Source organism: Phlebotomus papatasi, chromosome 2 (genome assembly GCF_024763615.1).
Source record: "Phlebotomus papatasi isolate M1 chromosome 2, Ppap_2.1, whole genome shotgun sequence".
Taxonomy (NCBI): domain Eukaryota; kingdom Metazoa; phylum Arthropoda; class Insecta; order Diptera; family Psychodidae; genus Phlebotomus; species Phlebotomus papatasi.
In genome coordinates, this window is record NC_077223.1 from 93948368 (window position 1) to 93968472 (window position 20105).

The following is a 20105-nucleotide window of genomic DNA, read 5'->3' on the forward strand; positions in this document are numbered from 1 at the left end:
ACCATAAAGTTGTGTATTTTTTCACACTATAATAATGTGAAAAACTGTAATCATACTATAATAGTGGTAATTTTTAGAATTTGTCAAACAGTTTTAAATCACGAAACATTGTTGAAAAATTATTATGATTATAACAGTGAGAAATTTTACACAGATCGCAATTAAATAATTAATTTATCCGATTTCACACTATTATAGTGTTAAAATTTAGCGTGTTAAATAGAATACGGCGTATTTCTATTTAACACGCCCGTGTTTGATATCTTGGAGTCAAAATGTTTCGTTTTTTTTGATAAATAGGATCATGCTGTGTTTCTATTTATCACGGACGTGTTAATATTTATTACAAATATGTTCATATTTATCACTTTTTAAAATATCACGGAATCACGGCTCATGGTTGATTGATATCACACTGATGAGAGAAATCCGAAAAAGTTAAAATAACATTCCGGTAATGTTAATTTTACCCTGCATTATTGATCCGAAATCGGTGTAAATATTACTCTTTTTAGGTGTATTAGGGGTTAATTTAACCCTTTTTCATGTTAATTTTACCTTTAAAAAAGTGTAAAATAAACATTAAAAAATGCTAATATATTTTACACCTAAAAAGTGTTAAAGTTAAGAGGAAGAAAAGTTAATCGCACCCTCTTTTTTTCTCAGTGCACGCATACTTTTCTCTGATTGTAGCGTGAATTTCCGCCATTATATATTCGCAAATTTTAAGAAATTTTCATGATATTAATAATATTTTGGAAATTGATTTATTTTTGTGATTACTCGCAATGTTTGCATTTTGATAAAATTTAATAAAAAGAATTTTAAAAAAAGCATTTTTTTAAGCTTAAGGCAAATTGACCTGTAATTGTAGTCGACCTAGTCGACAATCAAATTGTTTTAAATCTTCTATTTTTTTTTTTAATAATTTTCCAAAATGTAATAATTGTTTATTACAGAGTTTGGTTATCAGTATGTTATCAGTATCAATCCTGATAGATTCACACGTGCTATAGTTCGTTACTTCTGGATCATTTGAAATGCTGTTATTTTGAAAACCGATATATCGACATAAATATCGATACTTCCAAGTTCCCTAACCTCAAAGACTGTTTTTCTTTTGTGTGCAGTGCAGTGACTTGGCCAGAAAAGTAGTGATTCACGTGTAGGGATTGTGCAAAAAGTTGTGAAAATGCTCCAAAAAGTGTGTATGGTTCTTATCTGCTTCATGGTGCAGAATGTTGCATCCGTGAGAGCTGAAGGAATGCATTTTGGCGATGCATTGGCTTTAGTTTTTGGCATTCTCTTGGGCACAGTTGGGATTCTTGCTTGTCTGGGCGCCTATGCCAGGAAATTATCAGCTGATCAATATTGATATCAATCTAATAATAATCTCGTTATTCTTTAGTATCATATTTTCCATTAGTGCTTAGGAAATTTTAATGAATATTGAAATTATTCATCATTCTACTTTATAATTGTTTTGGATACGTTCCCGGACAAGGTGGAAAAAGTCAAGTAAAATTTTAGATTTATTGATTGAAAAGAAGGTTTTTCTGGACTCTTGTATTTAAGTAATTAATTTGTGGTGATTCTGGACAGTGACAAGATGTATTTTACTAGAAATCTTACAAAATTATCCTTGAGTTCTGGGAGATATTTGACACCTGCATTGTGTCACTTTCAATCATCCGGAAGGCATCAAAACTACAATCAGGGACTTCAGATTCAAACGAGACACTTTTCCTATGCAGAATCAGTTTCAAAGCTATGGATGTCTCTGTCAAATAGCGTCCCTGTAGCATATTTTCAAGAAGGATTGATAAAATTGCATGATACGACAGGACTTCCTTGGTGGGGAAGTATTATCCTGTCCACAGTTCTTCTGAGGACAGCTGTAACTGTTCCCTTAACAATTTATCAAAATAAAATAATGGCTAGGATCGAAATGATCACTCAGGAGATGCCAGAAATTGCCAAAGAACTGAAATGGGAGACTGCAATTGCAATGAAGCAATTCAATTGGACAGAAAGGGAAGCCAAGATCATGTATGCTCATTCGGTGAGGAATTTTTTATACTAGCTTCCCAAGGAGTCTCTATTAATTTTTTCTAATGCTTCCGCAGTTGAAGAAGCAGTGGACGAAGTTGGTGGTGAGAGAAAATTGCCATCCGGCTAAGTCTTTCATTGTACTCTGGGGTCAGATTCCAATGTGGATCTTCCAATCGATGGCTATCAGAAACTTAGTGTATATGTTGCCGGATCCATCATCTCTGCAGGCTGAAATAATTTTTGCACAGCTTTCACTGGGAGGATTTCTATGGATACCCAACCTTACAGTGCCTGACGCTTCTTTCATCCTCCCAGTGGCTCTGGGGATCATCAATCTGGCCATCGTGGAGATTCAGTCGCTCTCCAGAGTACGTCAAGGGGGGCGACTTCATAAATATGCAACGAATTTCTTTAGATTTTTCAGCATATTTATGATTCCCATTGCATGTACTGTGCCTTCGGTAAGTAGCATTACTTTATCATGTCCTTCTATTTTTCCCGGAAAATTAACACAAAAATTTAGAAATAAGATTACAAGTCAAGATCAGCTCACATTAACCCATTCGGTCAATGTACCAGAATAGAAGAGATAGAATGTTCATATTTTTGGATTAGTTTACTACAGACTAGGGGAAAGGCTCATAATTTTGTCTAGTTTCTTATTTTGGACACTTTGAGGATAAAATTGGACACTAAAAATAAATTGATTAAAATGATGTATTATTATTCCAATATTTGATGATTAATGAATTTTATCTAAATATTTGTTCTTTTTGGAAAATTTTAACCCTAAATACGTTAAATTTTGAATATGATTAGATATAGATAAATTTTTTAAAAAGATTTTATTTTTAATCTATTATGGTGGTGCGGGGAGCCCGAGGGGGAGCCCTTGTCAAACACACGTCTTAACGGTAACTGAATTTAAGTTCTGTGCATTAATTCATTACAAACTATTGCTTTAGATATACAGTAACTATCCAAGAAAACAAATTGGAAACTAGAATTCAAATCAGGAAAGAGGAAAGAGGCCAATTTAAACAAATTTAACGGGATGTCGAATTTTCCGTTCGCCATTTTGAGGAAAAATTTTGCATGATCTTCCACGAAGCAAGAAAACAATGACAAAATGTATTTTCATCTCTGTTGGACTATTTTTCCCAAGTAATTAAAGAACTAAATTTACTAAAAATCCATTTCATACAGCAATTCGGATATAAATTGCCTAGGAATAAATCATCTTAAATCACTGAATTTGCGTATGATGTATAATACCATGGTAAGGAATGGGTTAAATGCATTTGATTTGCATTTAAATTGAATTTGTGGTAAAAAGATTTTATAAGGATCCTAAAACATGAGCATGGCCAGGATTTTAGTAAAAGGGAAGCCAAATATCAAATTATATCAGCTGGTATTTAAGGAAAATATTTTTGGAAGAAGATTCTAAAAAGAAACGTTTTGCGAACGTTCCAAACTCTGTGAAAAATGAATAAAATCCTTTATTAGGACCTTTGTATATTTTGAAGAAAAAAAAACACCTAGGAACAGTTTTTTTTTAAAGAAATTCCATTCTTTGATCTTTTTTCTGTACTGATTTTGATAATTTGGTGGATTCAGACCTAGGATGATTAACTAATGGATGGAGCATTTTAATTCACAAATGGTATATTTTTCTTAAAAATTCTTTGTAATTTTTTTGCAGGGGCATAACATTTCCTATGTTTCCCATATGTTTCTAGCGCGCCAAAAAAACTTTTGGGTTTATTAGCTGTTTTCTGTCAGTGTAAAATGAATTAGCAAAAAATATAAATACAAAATAAAAGCCAACTTAATATTGAATATGCAACCGAAAACTAAAAATTGGCAACCTACGTAGTTTTGGAGATATCTTGTGAAATGTGTACGAAAACAGGGAAAAATTTACACTAAAACTGGTCGCATTTTTCAGAGCTAATGTCACCCCCCCCCTGTTTTTAAACTTTAAATCCCACAAAAATAAATATAACACGATATGATAGCCACATATAACAGAGAATATATTTTTATTGAATTTAAAATTTTACTAGTGTTACAGGTAGAAAATTTTTCAGAAAATTAAAAAAAAACTGCGAATTTTACGTCTTTTTCATAAGAGTTTTAGAAACTATTATCCTCGTGCAATCATTATAAATTTTGTGCCAATAACATAACATTAGATAACTCTTTCATTTGGTAAAAATTTTAAAATGATTACATTTGGTTTTATACCAAAACTCAAAAACCACTTTAGAAAAAATATACCACATTTTTGTACGGAAAATGTATGAGAATGCTCAGCCCTGATTCAGACAAAGGTGTCAAGAACGTTTTCATGAACCTGAATAGCTTTTATTGGAGTAAAATTGTTTTTAGCCTTGAGAATAATGTCCAAAAGAAATGTTACTTTTAGAGATCAAAAAGGGTGTAGGCTTTAGAATTTACTTGTAAAATCGGCTTTAATCCTATTTTAATCCTAATCCTATTTTAATCCAAATCTTAATTTGGAGTAGTGGATAGATACTGTAGACGGAATTTCAGAGACAAATGACAGATTTGACCACTGAGGAGTGAGGAAGGCGCGTTAAAGCTTCGAAAGCTTTGGCTAAGAATTTTCTGTTTTCCTGTCCTGAAAGGATTGCACCCCCTAACGCATCCGGAGGGAGTTCGTCTCCTTGACTTTCTTATGCTGTTGCTGTTTGGGTGATCGCGAAATTTCTTGCGAATTTTCGAGAATCGCGGATTTTTCGTGGATTTTCGCAGACCGCGGAATTTTTCATGTTTTCGCGGCCCGTGAAATTTCTCTCGAATTTTCGGGAGTTGCGGAATTTCTCGCGAATTTTCGAGAATCGCAGAGTTTTCGTGGATTTTCGCAGACCGTGGAATTTTTCGTGTGTTTTTGCGGCCCGTGAAATTTCCCACGAATTTTCGGGAGTTGCGGAATTTCTCGCGAATTTTCGAGAATCGCAGAGTTTTCGTGGATTTTCGCAGACCGTGGAATTTTTCGTGTGTTTTTGCGGCCCGTGAAATTTCCCACGAATTTTCGGGAGTTGCGGAATTTCTCGCGAATTTTCGAGAATCGTAGAGTTTTCGTGGATTTTCGCAGACCGTGGAATTTTTCGTGTGTTTTTGCGGCCCGTGAAATTCCCCACGGATCTTTGAGGATCACGGAATTTCTCGCGAATTTTTGAGAATCACGGAATTTCTCGCGAATTTTTGAGGATCGCGGAGTTTTTGTGGGTTTTCGCAGACCGCGGAATTTCTCGATAATCTTCTGGGATCGCGGAATTTGTCACGAATTTTCGAGGATCGCGGAGTTTTCGTGGATCTACGCAGACTTCGAAATTTTTTGTGTTTTCGCGGCCCGTGAAATTTCCCACGGATCTTCGGGGACTGTGTAATTTCTCGCGTATTTTTCGTCTTAAAAATCTTTGTTTTAGAAAGTAAAGCATTCGTGAAACTACCTCACAAATCTCTACTTAAGGCCTTCTCGCAATAATCTTCAATTTTTGTTACAAAATTATTTCGGAGAACCACAAAAATTAGGAAAACATTTGATGTCCTGTCATAATATATCAATAATTTTGTGGTTTTTTGAATAATTTTTCGGATTAAGCCGAGAAACGACATAAGTGGAAAACTGATGGGAATTTAGTCAAATTTTGATTATAATTACGTTAAGCCATCTCTCAGCTTAAGACGTAAATGTGTGTACGTCATTAGATCTTTCTGAAGATCGTATAATATACAAATGTATTTTATTACAACCTGGACTAGTCTAATCAAGGTCCTACTGAATTTCTTTCCCAGTGTTTGAGCCTATACTGGGTAACATCTAGTGCCTTTGGGCTCATCCAAAATCTCACGATGATGTCACCAAAATTTAGGCGAGCAGTGGGAATTCCCGTCACCCCAAGTCAACTGGAGCATCCGTATAAACATCTTGCGGATGGCGTCTCACAGAGAGTCCAGAAAATTTCATCTTGGCTACCAAAGAGAGGCTAATCAATGATTATTGACTCACTTTAGCACTGATCGCGCACAAATGTAAGCAAATTCATTATTGTGCCTCATTGAGGGAAACAATTCGTGGAAGTCTTCTTAACAATTTTTGCCGCCATTTGAACTTTTGATCTTCCACTGATAGTGGGTAATCTTTGTTTACAGAAACCGACTAACATTCGACTCAACAGGGTGGCTCTGTGGCCAGAAGCAGCTGAAGATGTGCATGGAAGTCAGGAAGAGAAAAGCTGTGGGGAATGCTGTGTGACGATTTTAGGGATCATCCTGCAGCGATATAACCAATTAGTGAAGATCGCCTTAAATGAGCAAGTAGCATCTCATGCTGATCAGTTCGCATTTGCTCGTTCGACAATGCAAAGGTTTTAAAAGTTGGTTGAAAAATAAAGTGAGAATAAGTGAAATAAAGTTATTTTTGTGAAGTCCTGTTTCCAAATTAATGATGAAATCGTATTCCTGGATACTTGTCCTAGTGATCTTCGTGGAGATCTTGGCAATAAGTGAAGGGGTTTGTTAAAAAAAATTTTCTTTGTTCAATAGTTTTTTTAAGGAGCAAAAATTGTGAAATTTTTCAATTTTATTTGCGCATTGGCTCTTATCAATGTGAAAATGGAAGACATGGGGATCATTGGATGCTGTATGTGTTATCAGTTGAATGGGGTTTTTTATTATTGTGCGATCACGAAAGTGATCATATCTCTTGAGACTTTAGCAAAATAAAAATATTTTGTGCAATTTTGTAATCAAGGCAAATAAAAAATAAAGTGTAGTACATGAATCTTGACCTATATTCATACGCTTGGTGATGATGATGATCTTGACTCTGGTGCTTATTTTGTTCTTTCCTTTGAACCCTTTCCTGTAGATCTACGATCCCACTAACAGTGGCGTGAAAAATCGTCCCATTGTTCGTGAACCACTCAACAGACGACCCTATGAGCGTCTGCAGGAATACCCGACACCAGCTCCAGAGCCTGGTGTCACGATCCATGATCAGTACAGTCAGGTATCAATGCAGCGATCAGGGAGACATTTTGGTCGCAGCGATAGTTCGCATGTGATGAGAATTGCGCGCCCTGGCTCTGCGGAGCCTACGCAATCACCGGAAGAGACGCGAGAACCTCTTGCTCAGTTTCAGCTCCGTCCTCCGAATCAGGCAACCCCTCAATCCTTCCAGGCTCGCACTGGACCAGATGACACAGAAAATGAGGTAGGAGTGAGTTATGGAACAGAATGTCCAGCTTATGCTACAGGACAATTTCCCTACGTTATGGATTGTCGGCAATTCTTGAATTGCTGGAAGGGTCGTGGTTACATACAGAGTTGTCCACCTGGTACCCTTTTCAATCCTGAGACTAGCGTATGTGATCAACCATCGAAGGTGGTTTGTGTGACCTTTGATACACCCCAAACTCACACGGAAGCCCCTGCTCAACGTCAAAGACCTTATGCCCGGCTGGAATTTCCTCCACGAGGTCAGAATCCCACGACAATTCAAAGCCGCGGATTCGGGGATTCCCCAACAGTTCAGGGAGAAGTTAAATGTGCTCCAGGGTCATCTGGTTTAACAGAACATCCCTATGATTGCACGAAATTTCTGAATTGCGCCAACGGTGTGACTTACATTCAGGATTGTGGTCCAGGAACTGTTTTCAATCCCATTTTCAATGTCTGCGATTGGCCTCACAATGTCGATTGTGGTTCCAAATCTCTGCCTGATGACCAGTCAGGAAATATTCGTCAGCCGGACTACGGTGAAGGAAAGATTGATATGCGAACACAATTTGATGATCTTTCTGGATCTGGAAGTTCACATTCGAGGAATATTTACAATAGACCTCAGTATCCTGGTCATTCGCGTGGAAGTACTACTGATAATCCTCAATCTGTACTTTTGCCGTCTTTAGATCTGCAACCACCACGGGAGAATCCCACTCAGGGACGTCAGTATCCTTCTTATGATCGTACGAAGGGTGGTCGAACTGGTGATGGTTACAATCCACAGTCTCAGGGCAATCAACCTGAGTATGGAGATCCCAACAGGAAGTATCCAATTTACAATGGACATACAGGTCCTGGTGGACAGTACAATCCTCAGAGACCTGGTGGACAGTACAATCCCCAAGGATCTGGTGGGCAGTACAATCCACAAGGATCTAGTGGGCAGTACAATCCCCAAGGATCTGGTGGACAATACAATCCCCAAGGATCTGGTGGACAATACAATCCCCAAGGATCTGGTGGACAGTACAATCCCCAAGTACCCGAGGGACCGTATAATCCTCGAGGATCTGGTAGAAAGTACAATCCTCAGGGATCTGGCTCACAGTATAATCCCCAAGCTATCGAGATTCCATCGCTAGACCTTGAGCCTCCGAAAGAATCCGAAAAACCAGGACAACAAAGTAACTCTCAGTATCCAATTTATACGCGTCCTCAGAGTTCCCATCACTCTGGTACTCCATCGGATACTCTGCAGCCTCCACCGTACCCCGAACAAAATACACGACAATTGACTCAATCCAGCAGAGGCGGTGAAGATCCCGACTCCAGGACATTTGTTATTGGTCTTATTCCACCACCTTCCCAAAGTTCCTCACGGCAAAATACCAAATGGTCAGACTCTGAGCAGAGAATTGTGAATCAGTGGCAACTCCCTTGGCAAGAGACTTCCACTGAGAGGCCTGAAGCTGAAGTTACTGTAACATTTTTCCCCTCCTACAATCGGGAGTACTATAACAATCAGCAGACTCCTCCTCCAACATCCCATTCTCACCAGAATCAACTCCCAGTAAGTGAAGCCCTCCAGGCTCTTTTGAGACCCTACATGCGAGGATCTCATTCTTCCTCAATGGACATGACAAATCTCACTAATATCCTCCAAACTACCCTGCCACCGATGACCGGAGAGCAGGAAAGTCTGGCTCAAGGAGGAGAGTGGAAGCCACTGCCACAGGGACCATCAGAATCCGAAGAGGAAGTTGTGCTGCCACCTGGTCATAGTCGTGAATGGCATCGTGCTCATCCGCATGTCCCACTGCCCGGTCAACACAATGATAATGATCAGTTTCCGGATGGCACAGTAATGCCACCTGGACACAGTCTCGAATGGCATCGTGCTCATCCGCATGTCCCACTTCCTGGTCAACACAATCATGGCCATCGTCATCATGGACGTTTCGGCCCACATGGTCATCATCACCATCGTGGTCATCACCGTCCTCATCACCATTCTCATCATCAACATCATCATCAAAGGGAGCCTGAAAGTACGACTCCCACCACAGAAACCCTTTCAACACCAGATCCATCCGTCAATATAAGATTTGGATCGGCTTCCACGCCAGGTTTCATGCCTCTTCATCCTTCAGTGTCCAGCCAAATAGGAGCAACCCTATGCGTGGGGCAGTTCAACTGCTCTAACGAATTCTGTGTCTCCCAGGATGCAGTTTGTGATGGGAAGAACGATTGCGGGAACTGGAAGGACGAATCAGATTGTGATCATATTGGGTATATTAAAAATCTTTCAATAATCCGTATCATTTCTAAATGGCATTGAATAAACGTGCAGTAAAAAGTCAAAATTGGTTAGCAAAAAATTCAAAATGATCAGTAAAAAATAAAAAACTGGTCAGTAAAAAATAAAAAAGGCAGCAAAAAGTTTAAAAAGATCAGTAAAAAATTAAAAAAGAGCAGTACTTTATTAAAAGCAGTCAGTAAAACATGAAAAGTGGTCAGCAAAAAATTAAACATGATCAGTAAAAAGTAAAAAGTGATCAGTGAAAAATAAAACATGATCAGTAAAAAAGTAAAAGATGATCAGTAAAAAACAAAAAGCGGTCAGTAAAAAATAAAAGTGGTCAGTAAAAAATTTAAAATGAGCAGCAAAAATATTGAATTTGATCAGTAAAAAACAAAAAGTGGTCAGCAAAAAATTAAAAAGTGATCAGTGAAAAATAAAATATGGTCAGTAAAAAAATAAAAATGAGCAGTAAAAAATAAAATTTAATCAGTAGAAAATCAAAAGTGGTCAGTAAAAAAATAAAAAGTGATCAGTAAAAAAATAAAAAGTGGTCAGTTTAAAATTTAAAATGAGCAGCAGAAAATAAAATTTGATTAGTAGAAAATAAAGTGGTCAGTAAAAAGTTCAATAAAAAACAAGAAATTGAAAATATTCAAAGGAAATTTTTGGAAAGTTATAAAATATACTTGTGCAAAATGTGTTAGACAAAATTTATGAAAATTGTGAAAAATGTATGAAGGACAAGATTTCCAAAGACGAAGTTTTCAAAAAGCAAAAGTTACCGAAAACAAAGATTCCAAAGAAAAAACTGGGAAAAACAAAAGTATAAAAAACAAAATGGAAAAAACGAAGATTCCCGATCCCGAAGGAAATGCTGATAACCTCTATAAGCAGATTTAGGATTATCACTGGCTTAATTCTTCGCTGACCAATTTATATTTTTTACTGACCAATTTTAATTTTTTACTGACCACTCTTAATTTTTTACTGACCTCTTTTAATTTTTTGCTGACCACATTTCATTTTTTACTGACCACTTTTAATTTTTTACAGGCCACAATTAATTTTTTATTGTTTACTTTTAATTTTTTATTGACCATTTTTTATTTTCTACTGACCACTTTTGATTTTCTTCTAATCAAATTTTATTTTTTACTGCTCAATTTTAATTTTTTTTACTGAACATATTTTATTTTTCACTGATCACTTTTAATTTTTTGCTGATCACTTTTTATTTTTTACTGACCACTTTTTTGCTAGCCAATTTTGATTGTCTACTGATCAATTTTTATTTTTTACTGACCAATTTGTATTTTTTACATACCATTTTTAATTTTTTACTGATCACTTTTAATTTTTTACTGACCAATTTTTATTTTTTACTGACCACTTAATTTTTTACTGACCCATTTTTATTTTTTTACCGCTCGTTTTTAAATTTTTATTGATCAATTTTTATTTTTCACTGACCACTTAATTTTTTACTGACCTCTTAATTTTTTATTGACCAATTTTTATTTTTTACTGTTCATTTTTAATTTTTTGCTGTTTTTTTAATTGTTTTTTGCTGCTCATTTTTAATTTTTTACTGACCATATTTTCTTTTTACTAACCATTTTTAATTTTTTTGCTGATTAATTTTTAATTTTTTACTGATCAACTCGAATATAATCTACTGACCAATTCAAAGTTTTTACTGACCAAATTTAATTTTTTACTGACAAAATTTTACTTTTTACTGACAAAATTGTAAATGTTTGCTGATTATTTCGAATTATTTGCTGATCAGATTTGATTTTCTGCTGACCACTTTTGACTTTTTACTGACCATTTGTTTTTTGCCATTTCTAAATTAATTTTCACATTTTAGCTTTGAAATGAGACTTTCCGGAGATCAAGGAGCTGCCCATGAGGGTAGGGTGGAAGTTAAGGTATTTGGTCAATGGGGCTATGTTTGTGATGATAAATTCGACATGCGGGATGCAGATGTGGTATGCAGAGAGCTTGGATTCCCTCTTGGAGCAGCCGAAGTACGTGGGAATTCATTCTATCCACCTCATCAGAACATGCTCCGTGGCGAGGATAGTGCCATCTTTCTCGTGGATGAGTTGGATTGCCGTGGAAATGAGAAGTCTATCAGGGAATGCGATTTCAGCGGTTGGGGTGTTCATGATTGCAATGCTGAGGAAGTTGTTGGGGTTGTGTGCAAAGTTCCTGTGATGACCTGCCCTCTGGATTATTGGTTGTGCGATACTTCGCAGGAATGCATCCCTATTGGCTTTCTCTGTGACAATGTACCTGATTGCACTGATCACTCAGATGAGGATCAGCGCCATTGTGCAGCTCCCGTGGAAATCCGATTAGTCGGAGGCCAGAATCGGCTAGAAGGACGTGTGGAAGTAAAGTACCGTGAGATTTGGGGCACAGTATGTGATGATGATTTCAATGCAGAAGAAGCAGCTGTTGTCTGTCGCTCATTAGGCTATCATGGACCATCCTACGTGCTCAAGAATACTTTCGGTCCGGGAACTGGAATCATCTGGCTGGATCAGGTTGATTGCATTGGTAATGAGACATCGTTGGAAGAATGCTCGCATTGGCACTGGGGAGAACACAATTGTGCTCATACCGAGGATGTCGGAATCCGGTGTTCTCACGGAGAACCAACTCAGTACAGTGTCAGACATCAGAGTTCCCTCCATCAGCAATATGGCCAACAATTGGACTCAAGAATATCATTGGATGCCCCAGAGGGCACTATTAAAGTCCAGTTCCCACCAACTGAATGTGGAAGAGTGAAAGTAACACCCACGGAGAATGAATGGGGCAGGCAGGTTGGATTCAAAGTTATAAACGGATCACATGCACAGCGTGGATTTCATCCCTGGCAGGCTGCAATTCGAGTTCGTGGATCTGGAAAATCTTCTCACTGGTGTGGAGCTGTCCTTATATCTGAGCAGCACCTCCTAACCGCAGCCCATTGTCTAGTTGGTTATTCCAAGGGAGCACTGTTCATCCGGCTAGGAGATCATCATGCCGAAGTGACAGAACCAGAGGAAGTTGAGAGTTACATTGAGAACTTCTATGTGCACGAAAACTTCCGTGGAGGCGGACAGCACATGAATAACGACATTGCTATTATTGTACTGAAGAAGCCAGTGGCATATACCGATCATATCCAACCGATCTGCCTGCCCACGAAGAATACCATCTACTTTCCGGGAATGACGTGTACAATTTCAGGCTGGGGATCAATTCAATCAGGAAAATCAAGTAAGTTTAATGTTAAAACAGTTATTCTTGTGTTGTCTAATTGGTTTAATTGTCCAAGATGTTTCAGCTTCAGCCCTGGAGCTCAGAGCTGGGACCGTACCTATTCTCTCCAATGACATCTGCCGAGAACCTCATGTGTACGGGAACAAGATAACTGAAGGGATGTTCTGCGCTGGTAGTCTTGATGAAGGAATTGATTCGTGTATGGGTGACTCCGGTGGTGGACTTGTATGCCAAAGCGAAGGTAAGTTTAAAGATTTACTACTTTGATTTTTTGGGGATTTAATTTTATTTGAATATTTCAAGGATATTGAATAGAACTGAGTCTTATCATGATAATTTAGCTTCATTGGAACTAACTTAATATCATGGTAAGGTCCTGTTCCATTTGAAAATGAGACAAACCCCCTTTTTAAAGGTGCCCTAGTTCTCGTCATTTAGAAAATTTTATCAAGGATACAGGAATTACACGAAATAGTTGGATAAATTAATTTATCAATAATGCTTTTACATCCTTTAGGACTTTGGGTACCCAAAGGATAATATGGATGCTCTGAGAAAAAAATTGAACTGTTTAGACTCGATAAAAGTCTATCTAATTATTGTGGATGATTACAATCTATAAGGATGTCCAAATCCAGGATATTTTTTGCAAGTTGATTAATTCCTGAGCTAAGATATTTTTGATCAAAAAATCGTAAAATTAATTGCTGGATGTGTTACAGTCATAAAATAACCAATTCGCAAATTTTATATATAAAGTTGGTTAAAATTGTTAAACCGGATACGGAAGTTTCGTGCATGTCTCTCGAAAATATAAAATTTTGGGATAAATAATTAATTTATGCAAATTTCAAGTGGGATAATGTCTTTTTGTGTCCAGGACAATAGTATTTAAAAGAGTCAGAAGGGGTCAGGGAGGGACGAGATATGAACCTGCCTCAAAGTTCCCCGTTCCCAACCACCATCTCCATCTGGACTGCATACAAGGTCGGTGATCCAGCGGAGACTAATCACTCTCTCATCCGTCTCTTTGTTCTTATCCTCTCTTCCTCATGATCGTAGTATGAGTCTGAGGTGGCAAAACTGTGCACAAAAATATGTGCAAGAGGGAGAGAAGTGGTAGTGCCGTGTTTTTATTCCATCACAACCATCACAACACACAGGGACAGGACCATGGATGAAAAGTCAGCATCAAAGGATGCCTAAAGAGAATAAGCCCACCGGGTTTGGTAGTTGGCAAGTACGTGGCGTACAATTATAAGAAATATGCTGAATTATATAAAAAAGCCAATACTCAAGAGACAAACTGGCAGGATTTAATAAGCTTAATTTTAGTTGATTTTAGTTGGGAAAATGGGGGTCTCAGTGGCGCAATAGGCAAGAAAGTAGGTCTTGGGCGGATGAGATCTTTGACTCGACTCTTACAGTTGTGAGTTCGAGTCCCGCCCGTTGCAAATATCTGAAGGTCTAGAAAAAGACATTTTCACTGTGATAACGTAATAAAAATGCACCGTCTCTGCCCAAAAAACTCCGGGAGCATGGAAGAAGCATCCACATTGCGGGGAAGGCGCTCCTGGGCGGTCTTACACATGGACTTAGCGGATTCTTCTAACACGAGATAGAACAACAATATGTATAACATGATTACATTGTACAAATATCTCGATACGAATAATAATAATAGTTAGGAAAATGAGTTAAAAACAAACTTCAGGTGCGTGAAAGTATTTAGCCTTCTTCTAAGGATAATTCGAAAATCCGAACTTTTTTTAGAGTTATAAAAAAGCATTTTTTTTGGATAAAATATAGGGAACAGCTTCCAGGCCTTGCACATTCTCTGGCTTTAATTTAAACACTCCATATTTTTCCTATTTCTTTAATGAATCTGACCTTTCTATGGCCATATATTTCAGGAAAAGAAACACATTTCCTGAAAAAATAGGTCAGATTCATTAAAAAAGTGAGAAAAATGCGAAGTGTTCAAAACCAGAGTGTGTGCGAAGCTTGGAAGCTTTCCACTATTGTCTTTTAACGTGCTGTAACAATTATAATTTTTTTGAAAGGCCATATAGATTCAACTATTCTATATACGTTTTCATTCACTTTATTCGGTCAATAATTTCTTGTTTTACTATCTATTTCGCCAATTGGACAAAATTGTTAAGATTTTTAAAATAAGAACAGGAGGAAACGTACGCTAAAGTTTTGAATGTTCGTTCAAACGTTTGCAAATCTGCTCGGGTTTGTTTGCTTTGTAATGTTCGAAAGTCTTCAATCGGTTTTTAAGTTTTTTTCGGTAATTTGTTTTTGTTAGATTTAGGCAGGAAAAAAGATATAGGGGAAACTGGGACACCACCAAACACCGGGTACCACCAAACACTGCGATTTTTTAGTCGGATATTGGATATCAGAGGATAAGAGCGATAGGAATTTATAGACACAATAGGGATGCTTGTCCACTGAAGGAATGGTCGAGATAGTCCAAGTAATTTAGAATTAAAAAATTACTGTTTGGTGGTACCCCGTGTTTGGTGGTGCCCCAGTTTCCCCTAGATTCTTTATTTTGTTTCAGGCTCCCTTCTAAGTAGTGCATAATTTCTACAGATGAATATAGGGTCCCGGTCAAAATCCCGAACGCCAAAAATCCGAAAGCCAAAATCCCGAACGCCAAAAATCCGAAAGCCAAAATCCCGAACGTCAAAATCCCGAAAGCCAAAATCCCGAATTCTTAAAAGTGTCACAGGTACTCCCACGATTGTACCCGCGCTTTCTGGAGGCAAAGGGAAATCTTCTGTGTCTTAAGAAATTATTCTAAGCATTTTCCTCCATATAATTTCATCTCGTTCAGGATTTTGAAAATTCGGGATATTGGCTTTCGGGATATTGGCTGCCACCGGAATAAATAATATTTAATTTATTAATTTATTAAAAATTTCATAATTTGTTTTGATTGTGTTCTTCGATTGGTCAGAGCTTGAATGCATAAAAAGTTTTTAATGCTTTAGCCAATAGCAGAACACGAAGGGAATAAAACATTTTATAATAATAAAATATGGATTAAGGCTGAATGTTCAAGAACTTCCTTTAAAAAATTGATGATTTCAGAGTTTTATTATACGGGCTTCAGACCGGTTTAGCTGTATGGCTTAACTGTGCTCTAATTTCTTATCTGTCAAGAGTTTTTGGAAAAATTTAACTTAGGATTGGATTAATAAAGGCAAATCGTCTGTGGAGTTAAAATCCCACAACACTCCAATGAGGAGGGCATATTGAGCACACATTTGCTTCGCGAACCCCATCTCGCACTCGCTCTCAGAATTTTATGTCACACTTTTATTTACTAAATGCTTAATCACCCAATATTTCAACTCTTTAATTTTTGAGAACGGTCTACTCTGAATGGAAACTAAGGGCCCAAAGACTTAGACTGATCCAGAAGAATATTTATCCTGTAAAATTTGAAAAAAGATTTATCCCAAACTGTCTTACACTGTGAGGGCTTAGGATCATCGACTAAAAGTCTGTTTCCTGTACAAAATCCTTTATTGCCAAATTTTACAGGCTAAATGTTTTCGAGGATCCGCTTGGGTCTATGTAGGCCCTCATACCGGTTTCAGACTCAGACCTAAGGCTTAGCCATATGGCTTAACTTCTCTAAATTCTTAGTATTAGTCAAGACTTTTTAGAAAAATTTCACTTGCGATTGGAATATTAGGAGATTAATCTTATTTTACTTTGACAAACTAAAAAAAATTGATTGCTGTTTAGAATTTTGTGACTCTTGAAAACTGGGCTAAGCCTCCACTCTGAAGACCGCTTTAGATAAGGATTAAGCTCCCTTGAAAATAAAAAAGCTCTATTTGAGAACGAGTTAATTGCATGAAATTTTGGAAAGATAATCAAAGAAGGATATTCGATTAGCTACGTTCTGGTGGAGTGCAATATCTGGTGAAAACGAATGAAGACCTTTTTCGCTTCTTTCAATTTTTATTCGCTACAACGGTTCGGGAATACGATGTCCCTTTTATCAGATGAAGGATATGAAGGACAAAGAAGAATATACTAATTAAGATCTTTATTCCAGGAATCCACAAGTTGTATGGGATCATATCCTGGGGTCACCACTGCGGCTATGCCAATAAACCCGGTGTATACGTGAAGGTAGCAGAGTATATCGATTGGATTTGGGACAAACTCAACGGAACATCCAGTTCGACTCTCTGAGAGAATAAGCGAGTTATTTATATACTTACTTCTTGTATTTAATAAAATTTTGCCCGTTATTGGACTGTAGATAGAGAGAAAATTTAAAATGATACCTTTTCATTGAGTGTGGTCAGAGATTATTGACTTTCCTATAAACGTGGATTTGTGGACGTACAGCCGAAAGTATGAGCAAGATAGAATGAAATTGCTGTGAGAGAATTTAGAGAGCATTTTCCCCACAATTGTGGTTGTGTGTGGAGGAGTGCTTTCATGAGGGGCGAGCTTTCAGTGTGAGATTCGTGCCAGTTGCGCGCTCCACATTTCTATCTTTCTTCTTCTCTCCTGGAAGGGCAGTTTGTCCAAAAGTGTCAGGTCTGAGTGCGTGAAGAGTTGGTAGTGTGTGCTTAACTCTGTGCTGTGGTAATCTTTTTCATGCTGTGCGAAGAAAAAGAGTGAAGGAAATTTCATCAGAAAAAAATTTTCATTCAGCATTTGATCATTTTCATTTTCTACTAATTCTCCTCCTTTAACCGGTGTGAGAGAGAATTCTGTGAAAAATTCAGGTTTGTGCTAATTTATCGTGGGGAAAATCTCATCCAGCATAACATTTTAGTATTATTTTTTTGGTGGAATTCATGAAGAAGTTCCTGTAGAAAGGCCATGTGTGTGTATTTGTAGCAGAAGTGTCAAGAGGTCAAAGTCAAAAGGATACATTACAAATAGGGATCCTTTTCCTGTACTTCCTCAATGCAAAGTCACTTTCCACGCCTTTAATATTAATCAATTGGATTTGTGCTGTGGAAAAAGTGACGTAACCATGGATGATTCTCTTGTGCGACAAAACAAAAAGTCTTTTCACGTGCATCATCGTCCCGGGTCTATTTTTAAGTATACCGACAACTTTTCCGAATGTCCAAATGATATTCTGTTCGCTAGCGAAGAAAGTTCAGGCATTTTCCTCTCCGTGACATTTTCAACCAAATACTTTTTTCTCCTTTTATAAAAAAAAGATTTTCACGTCTTTTGCAGCAATATTAAACTTCTTCAAAATTTTATTTCAAGATTAGTATGCGACAACAAAACCGTGATAAGATACACAATTTATGATGATACTGCTTTAAATTTTACAATATTGATGTTTATCAAATTGTTAACGGATTAATGGGGCAGAAGAGAGTAAAATCATATGGTTAGAGAGCAAGATTTAATGGTGGGAGAGGAATATTAATGGATTACTGCCGTCACTGAGTCTCCCTCGAAGAGACTTCCATCGGCACTTACACTCAAATCAGGCCAAGGATTTTAAATACACGAACCAGAGGAAAAATCTTCCACTAGCACTATAAAATCAATATTGAGTTGGACAGGTCAAGAACCTCAAGCAATTGCATCTCTGTTATCATTTCAGGCACCGTTGATCTTTGCATCTTTAGCAGTTGTTCCAGCAGCCATGTTTGCTCTTTGGTATTTGTCCTTTGCGATCGATGAAATAAGGTAAGTCTAATGGGATTTTTATAGAATTTTTCCATATAGTTTTCTACAAGATCGTTAGTTTTCCCGCTACCCGCGGAGATCACAAGATCAAGGATGTTCTATAGGTATAGCCGGTATAGCAAATTGCCGACTTTTAGGCTATTTCTTTAAAGCTCCGTACCAACTTTTCAAGCAAGAGGAGTCACTGTCTACGGCAATATGTACACCTCATTTCTTATTCAAAAACTTCCTTGACGTTAGTAATTGTGGTAATTGCTGAACAATTTTCTGAGGAAAATTCATTGTATGTATTTAGAGTGGAAATAGACACGAGCAGGCCAACGTTTGACAATGTGTTTGCACACATCAGTTATTCTGATTCATTATATTGATTTGCTTAAATACTTACTTACCTAAGGTGAATTTTCTACCTATTTAAAGATAATCATATAAATTTCCTCTTAAATGACAACTTTGTAAGGTTGACAAGGATTTTAATATTATATATTACCAAAGAATCTCTTTGTTATGTAGATTTTAATTTGGGAAATTAAAATTTTCTTATTTTACTTCTTAATGAAACTAAATTTCAATAAACAATTTACTTTAATTTTATAATGCTCTTAACCTGAAAAATATTTAGTCTCATTTTTAGACTCATTGATTTTCTAAACAGGCTAGAGCTAGAAAGCTATTAAAGCTTTATCCAATTAGAGAACACAACCAAAATAAAATTTATGAGATTAAATATTTAGCTGAACGTGTTTGAAGCATTGCATAGCACATTTGAGTAGAAATGTATAAAGAATTAAAATATGTATACCATTATTTGTCAAAAATGTTTCCTTCAAGAATTTTCCTAAAAGAAGTTGTACGATTGGCAAAATTTGTGGACTAAGAAATGATTTCTAGGAATTCTTTTGTTATTGTTTAAAATCTTAAAAATATGTTTATACAATGGCGACATTGTAAATTGCACATTTCCGCGATTTGCCTATTTTGATTTCTTATGATACATAATCAATCTTTATACTTGGATCGAGCTTTATATTTTAGAAAATATAAGGCCTATTGTAAATTATATAATGATAAATTATTTAAAATTTTTATCTGGTAAAACCACGTGTTTTTATCATTTTATGAGGTTAGGTATAATTCGTGCAGTCAATTTAAATAGCATGCTTTCATTTTCTCTGAAAATATTGGTTGATAGGGTAAGTGTGCCAAATTTCGGCATAGTTGCATGCAAGTGTCAAAGTGTCAAGTTTGAAATATAATATTTTAAATACAAATTGATTTTTTTTATTCTTTCTTCTGAAAGAGTGTTGCTGGGAACCTTGTAAAGAGTTTGTCGTCTCTATTTACTCTAAAATTATTCTTAATACATTTTAAAATGAATAAAAATATAGACATAGCTTTGGTGCCCTATTTCGGCCACCTTCATTTTCATCCTTGCCCTTCGGAAATTCTTCCAATATCTTTTTCACGTCATCTCGTTTGTCGAAGCTACATTTTTTGTTATTCTTTTATATAATTT

At 36.7% G+C, this 20105-nt stretch overlaps 3 protein-coding genes across 7 annotated transcripts in view; all 3 read left to right on the forward strand.

The window, feature by feature from the left end:
• Nucleotides 1-1083: 1083 nt before the first annotated feature.
• Nucleotides 1084-6868, forward strand: LOC129802509 (cytochrome c oxidase assembly protein COX18, mitochondrial). 3 transcript variants are annotated; one of them, XM_055848406.1, is made up of 5 exons: nt 1113-1204; nt 1505-2062; nt 2127-2513; nt 5881-6117; nt 6238-6868. In XM_055848406.1, exons 2-4 carry the CDS (start codon nt 1610-1612, stop codon nt 6073-6075), a joined length of 1035 nt encoding a protein of 344 aa, XP_055704381.1. In that variant the 5' UTR covers nt 1113-1204; nt 1505-1609; the 3' UTR covers nt 6076-6117; nt 6238-6868. The 3 variants fall into 3 exon arrangements, with proteins under 3 accessions (XP_055704383.1, XP_055704381.1, XP_055704382.1); XM_055848408.1 differs by having other exon boundaries at nt 1084-2062; XM_055848407.1 differs by having other exon boundaries at nt 1117-2062; nt 6218-6868.
• LOC129802468 (uncharacterized) lies at nt 6422-17202 on the forward strand. Of its 2 annotated transcripts, none has more exons than XM_055848327.1 (5): nt 6422-6598; nt 6956-9600; nt 11484-12886; nt 12945-13130; nt 16974-17202. In XM_055848327.1, exons 1-5 carry the CDS (start codon nt 6530-6532, stop codon nt 17111-17113), a joined length of 4443 nt encoding a protein of 1480 aa, XP_055704302.1. In that variant the 5' UTR covers nt 6422-6529; the 3' UTR covers nt 17114-17202. The 2 variants fall into 2 exon arrangements, with proteins under 2 accessions (XP_055704302.1, XP_055704303.1); XM_055848328.1 differs by having other exon boundaries at nt 12954-13130.
• A 142-nt stretch (nt 17203-17344) lies between these two features.
• LOC129802485 (arginine kinase 1) overlaps nt 17345-20105 on the forward strand; it is a 35828-nt gene continuing 33067 nt past the window's right edge. The window contains exons 1-2 of one of the 2 annotated variants that reach the window (XM_055848359.1): nt 17345-17658; nt 18504-18589. In XM_055848359.1, the coding sequence (XP_055704334.1) occupies nt 18546-18589 (44 nt within the window). In that variant the 5' untranslated portion in view covers nt 17345-17658; nt 18504-18545. The remainder of the gene's footprint in view (nt 17659-18503; nt 18590-20105) is intronic. The other variant, XM_055848375.1, reaches the window with a different exon arrangement.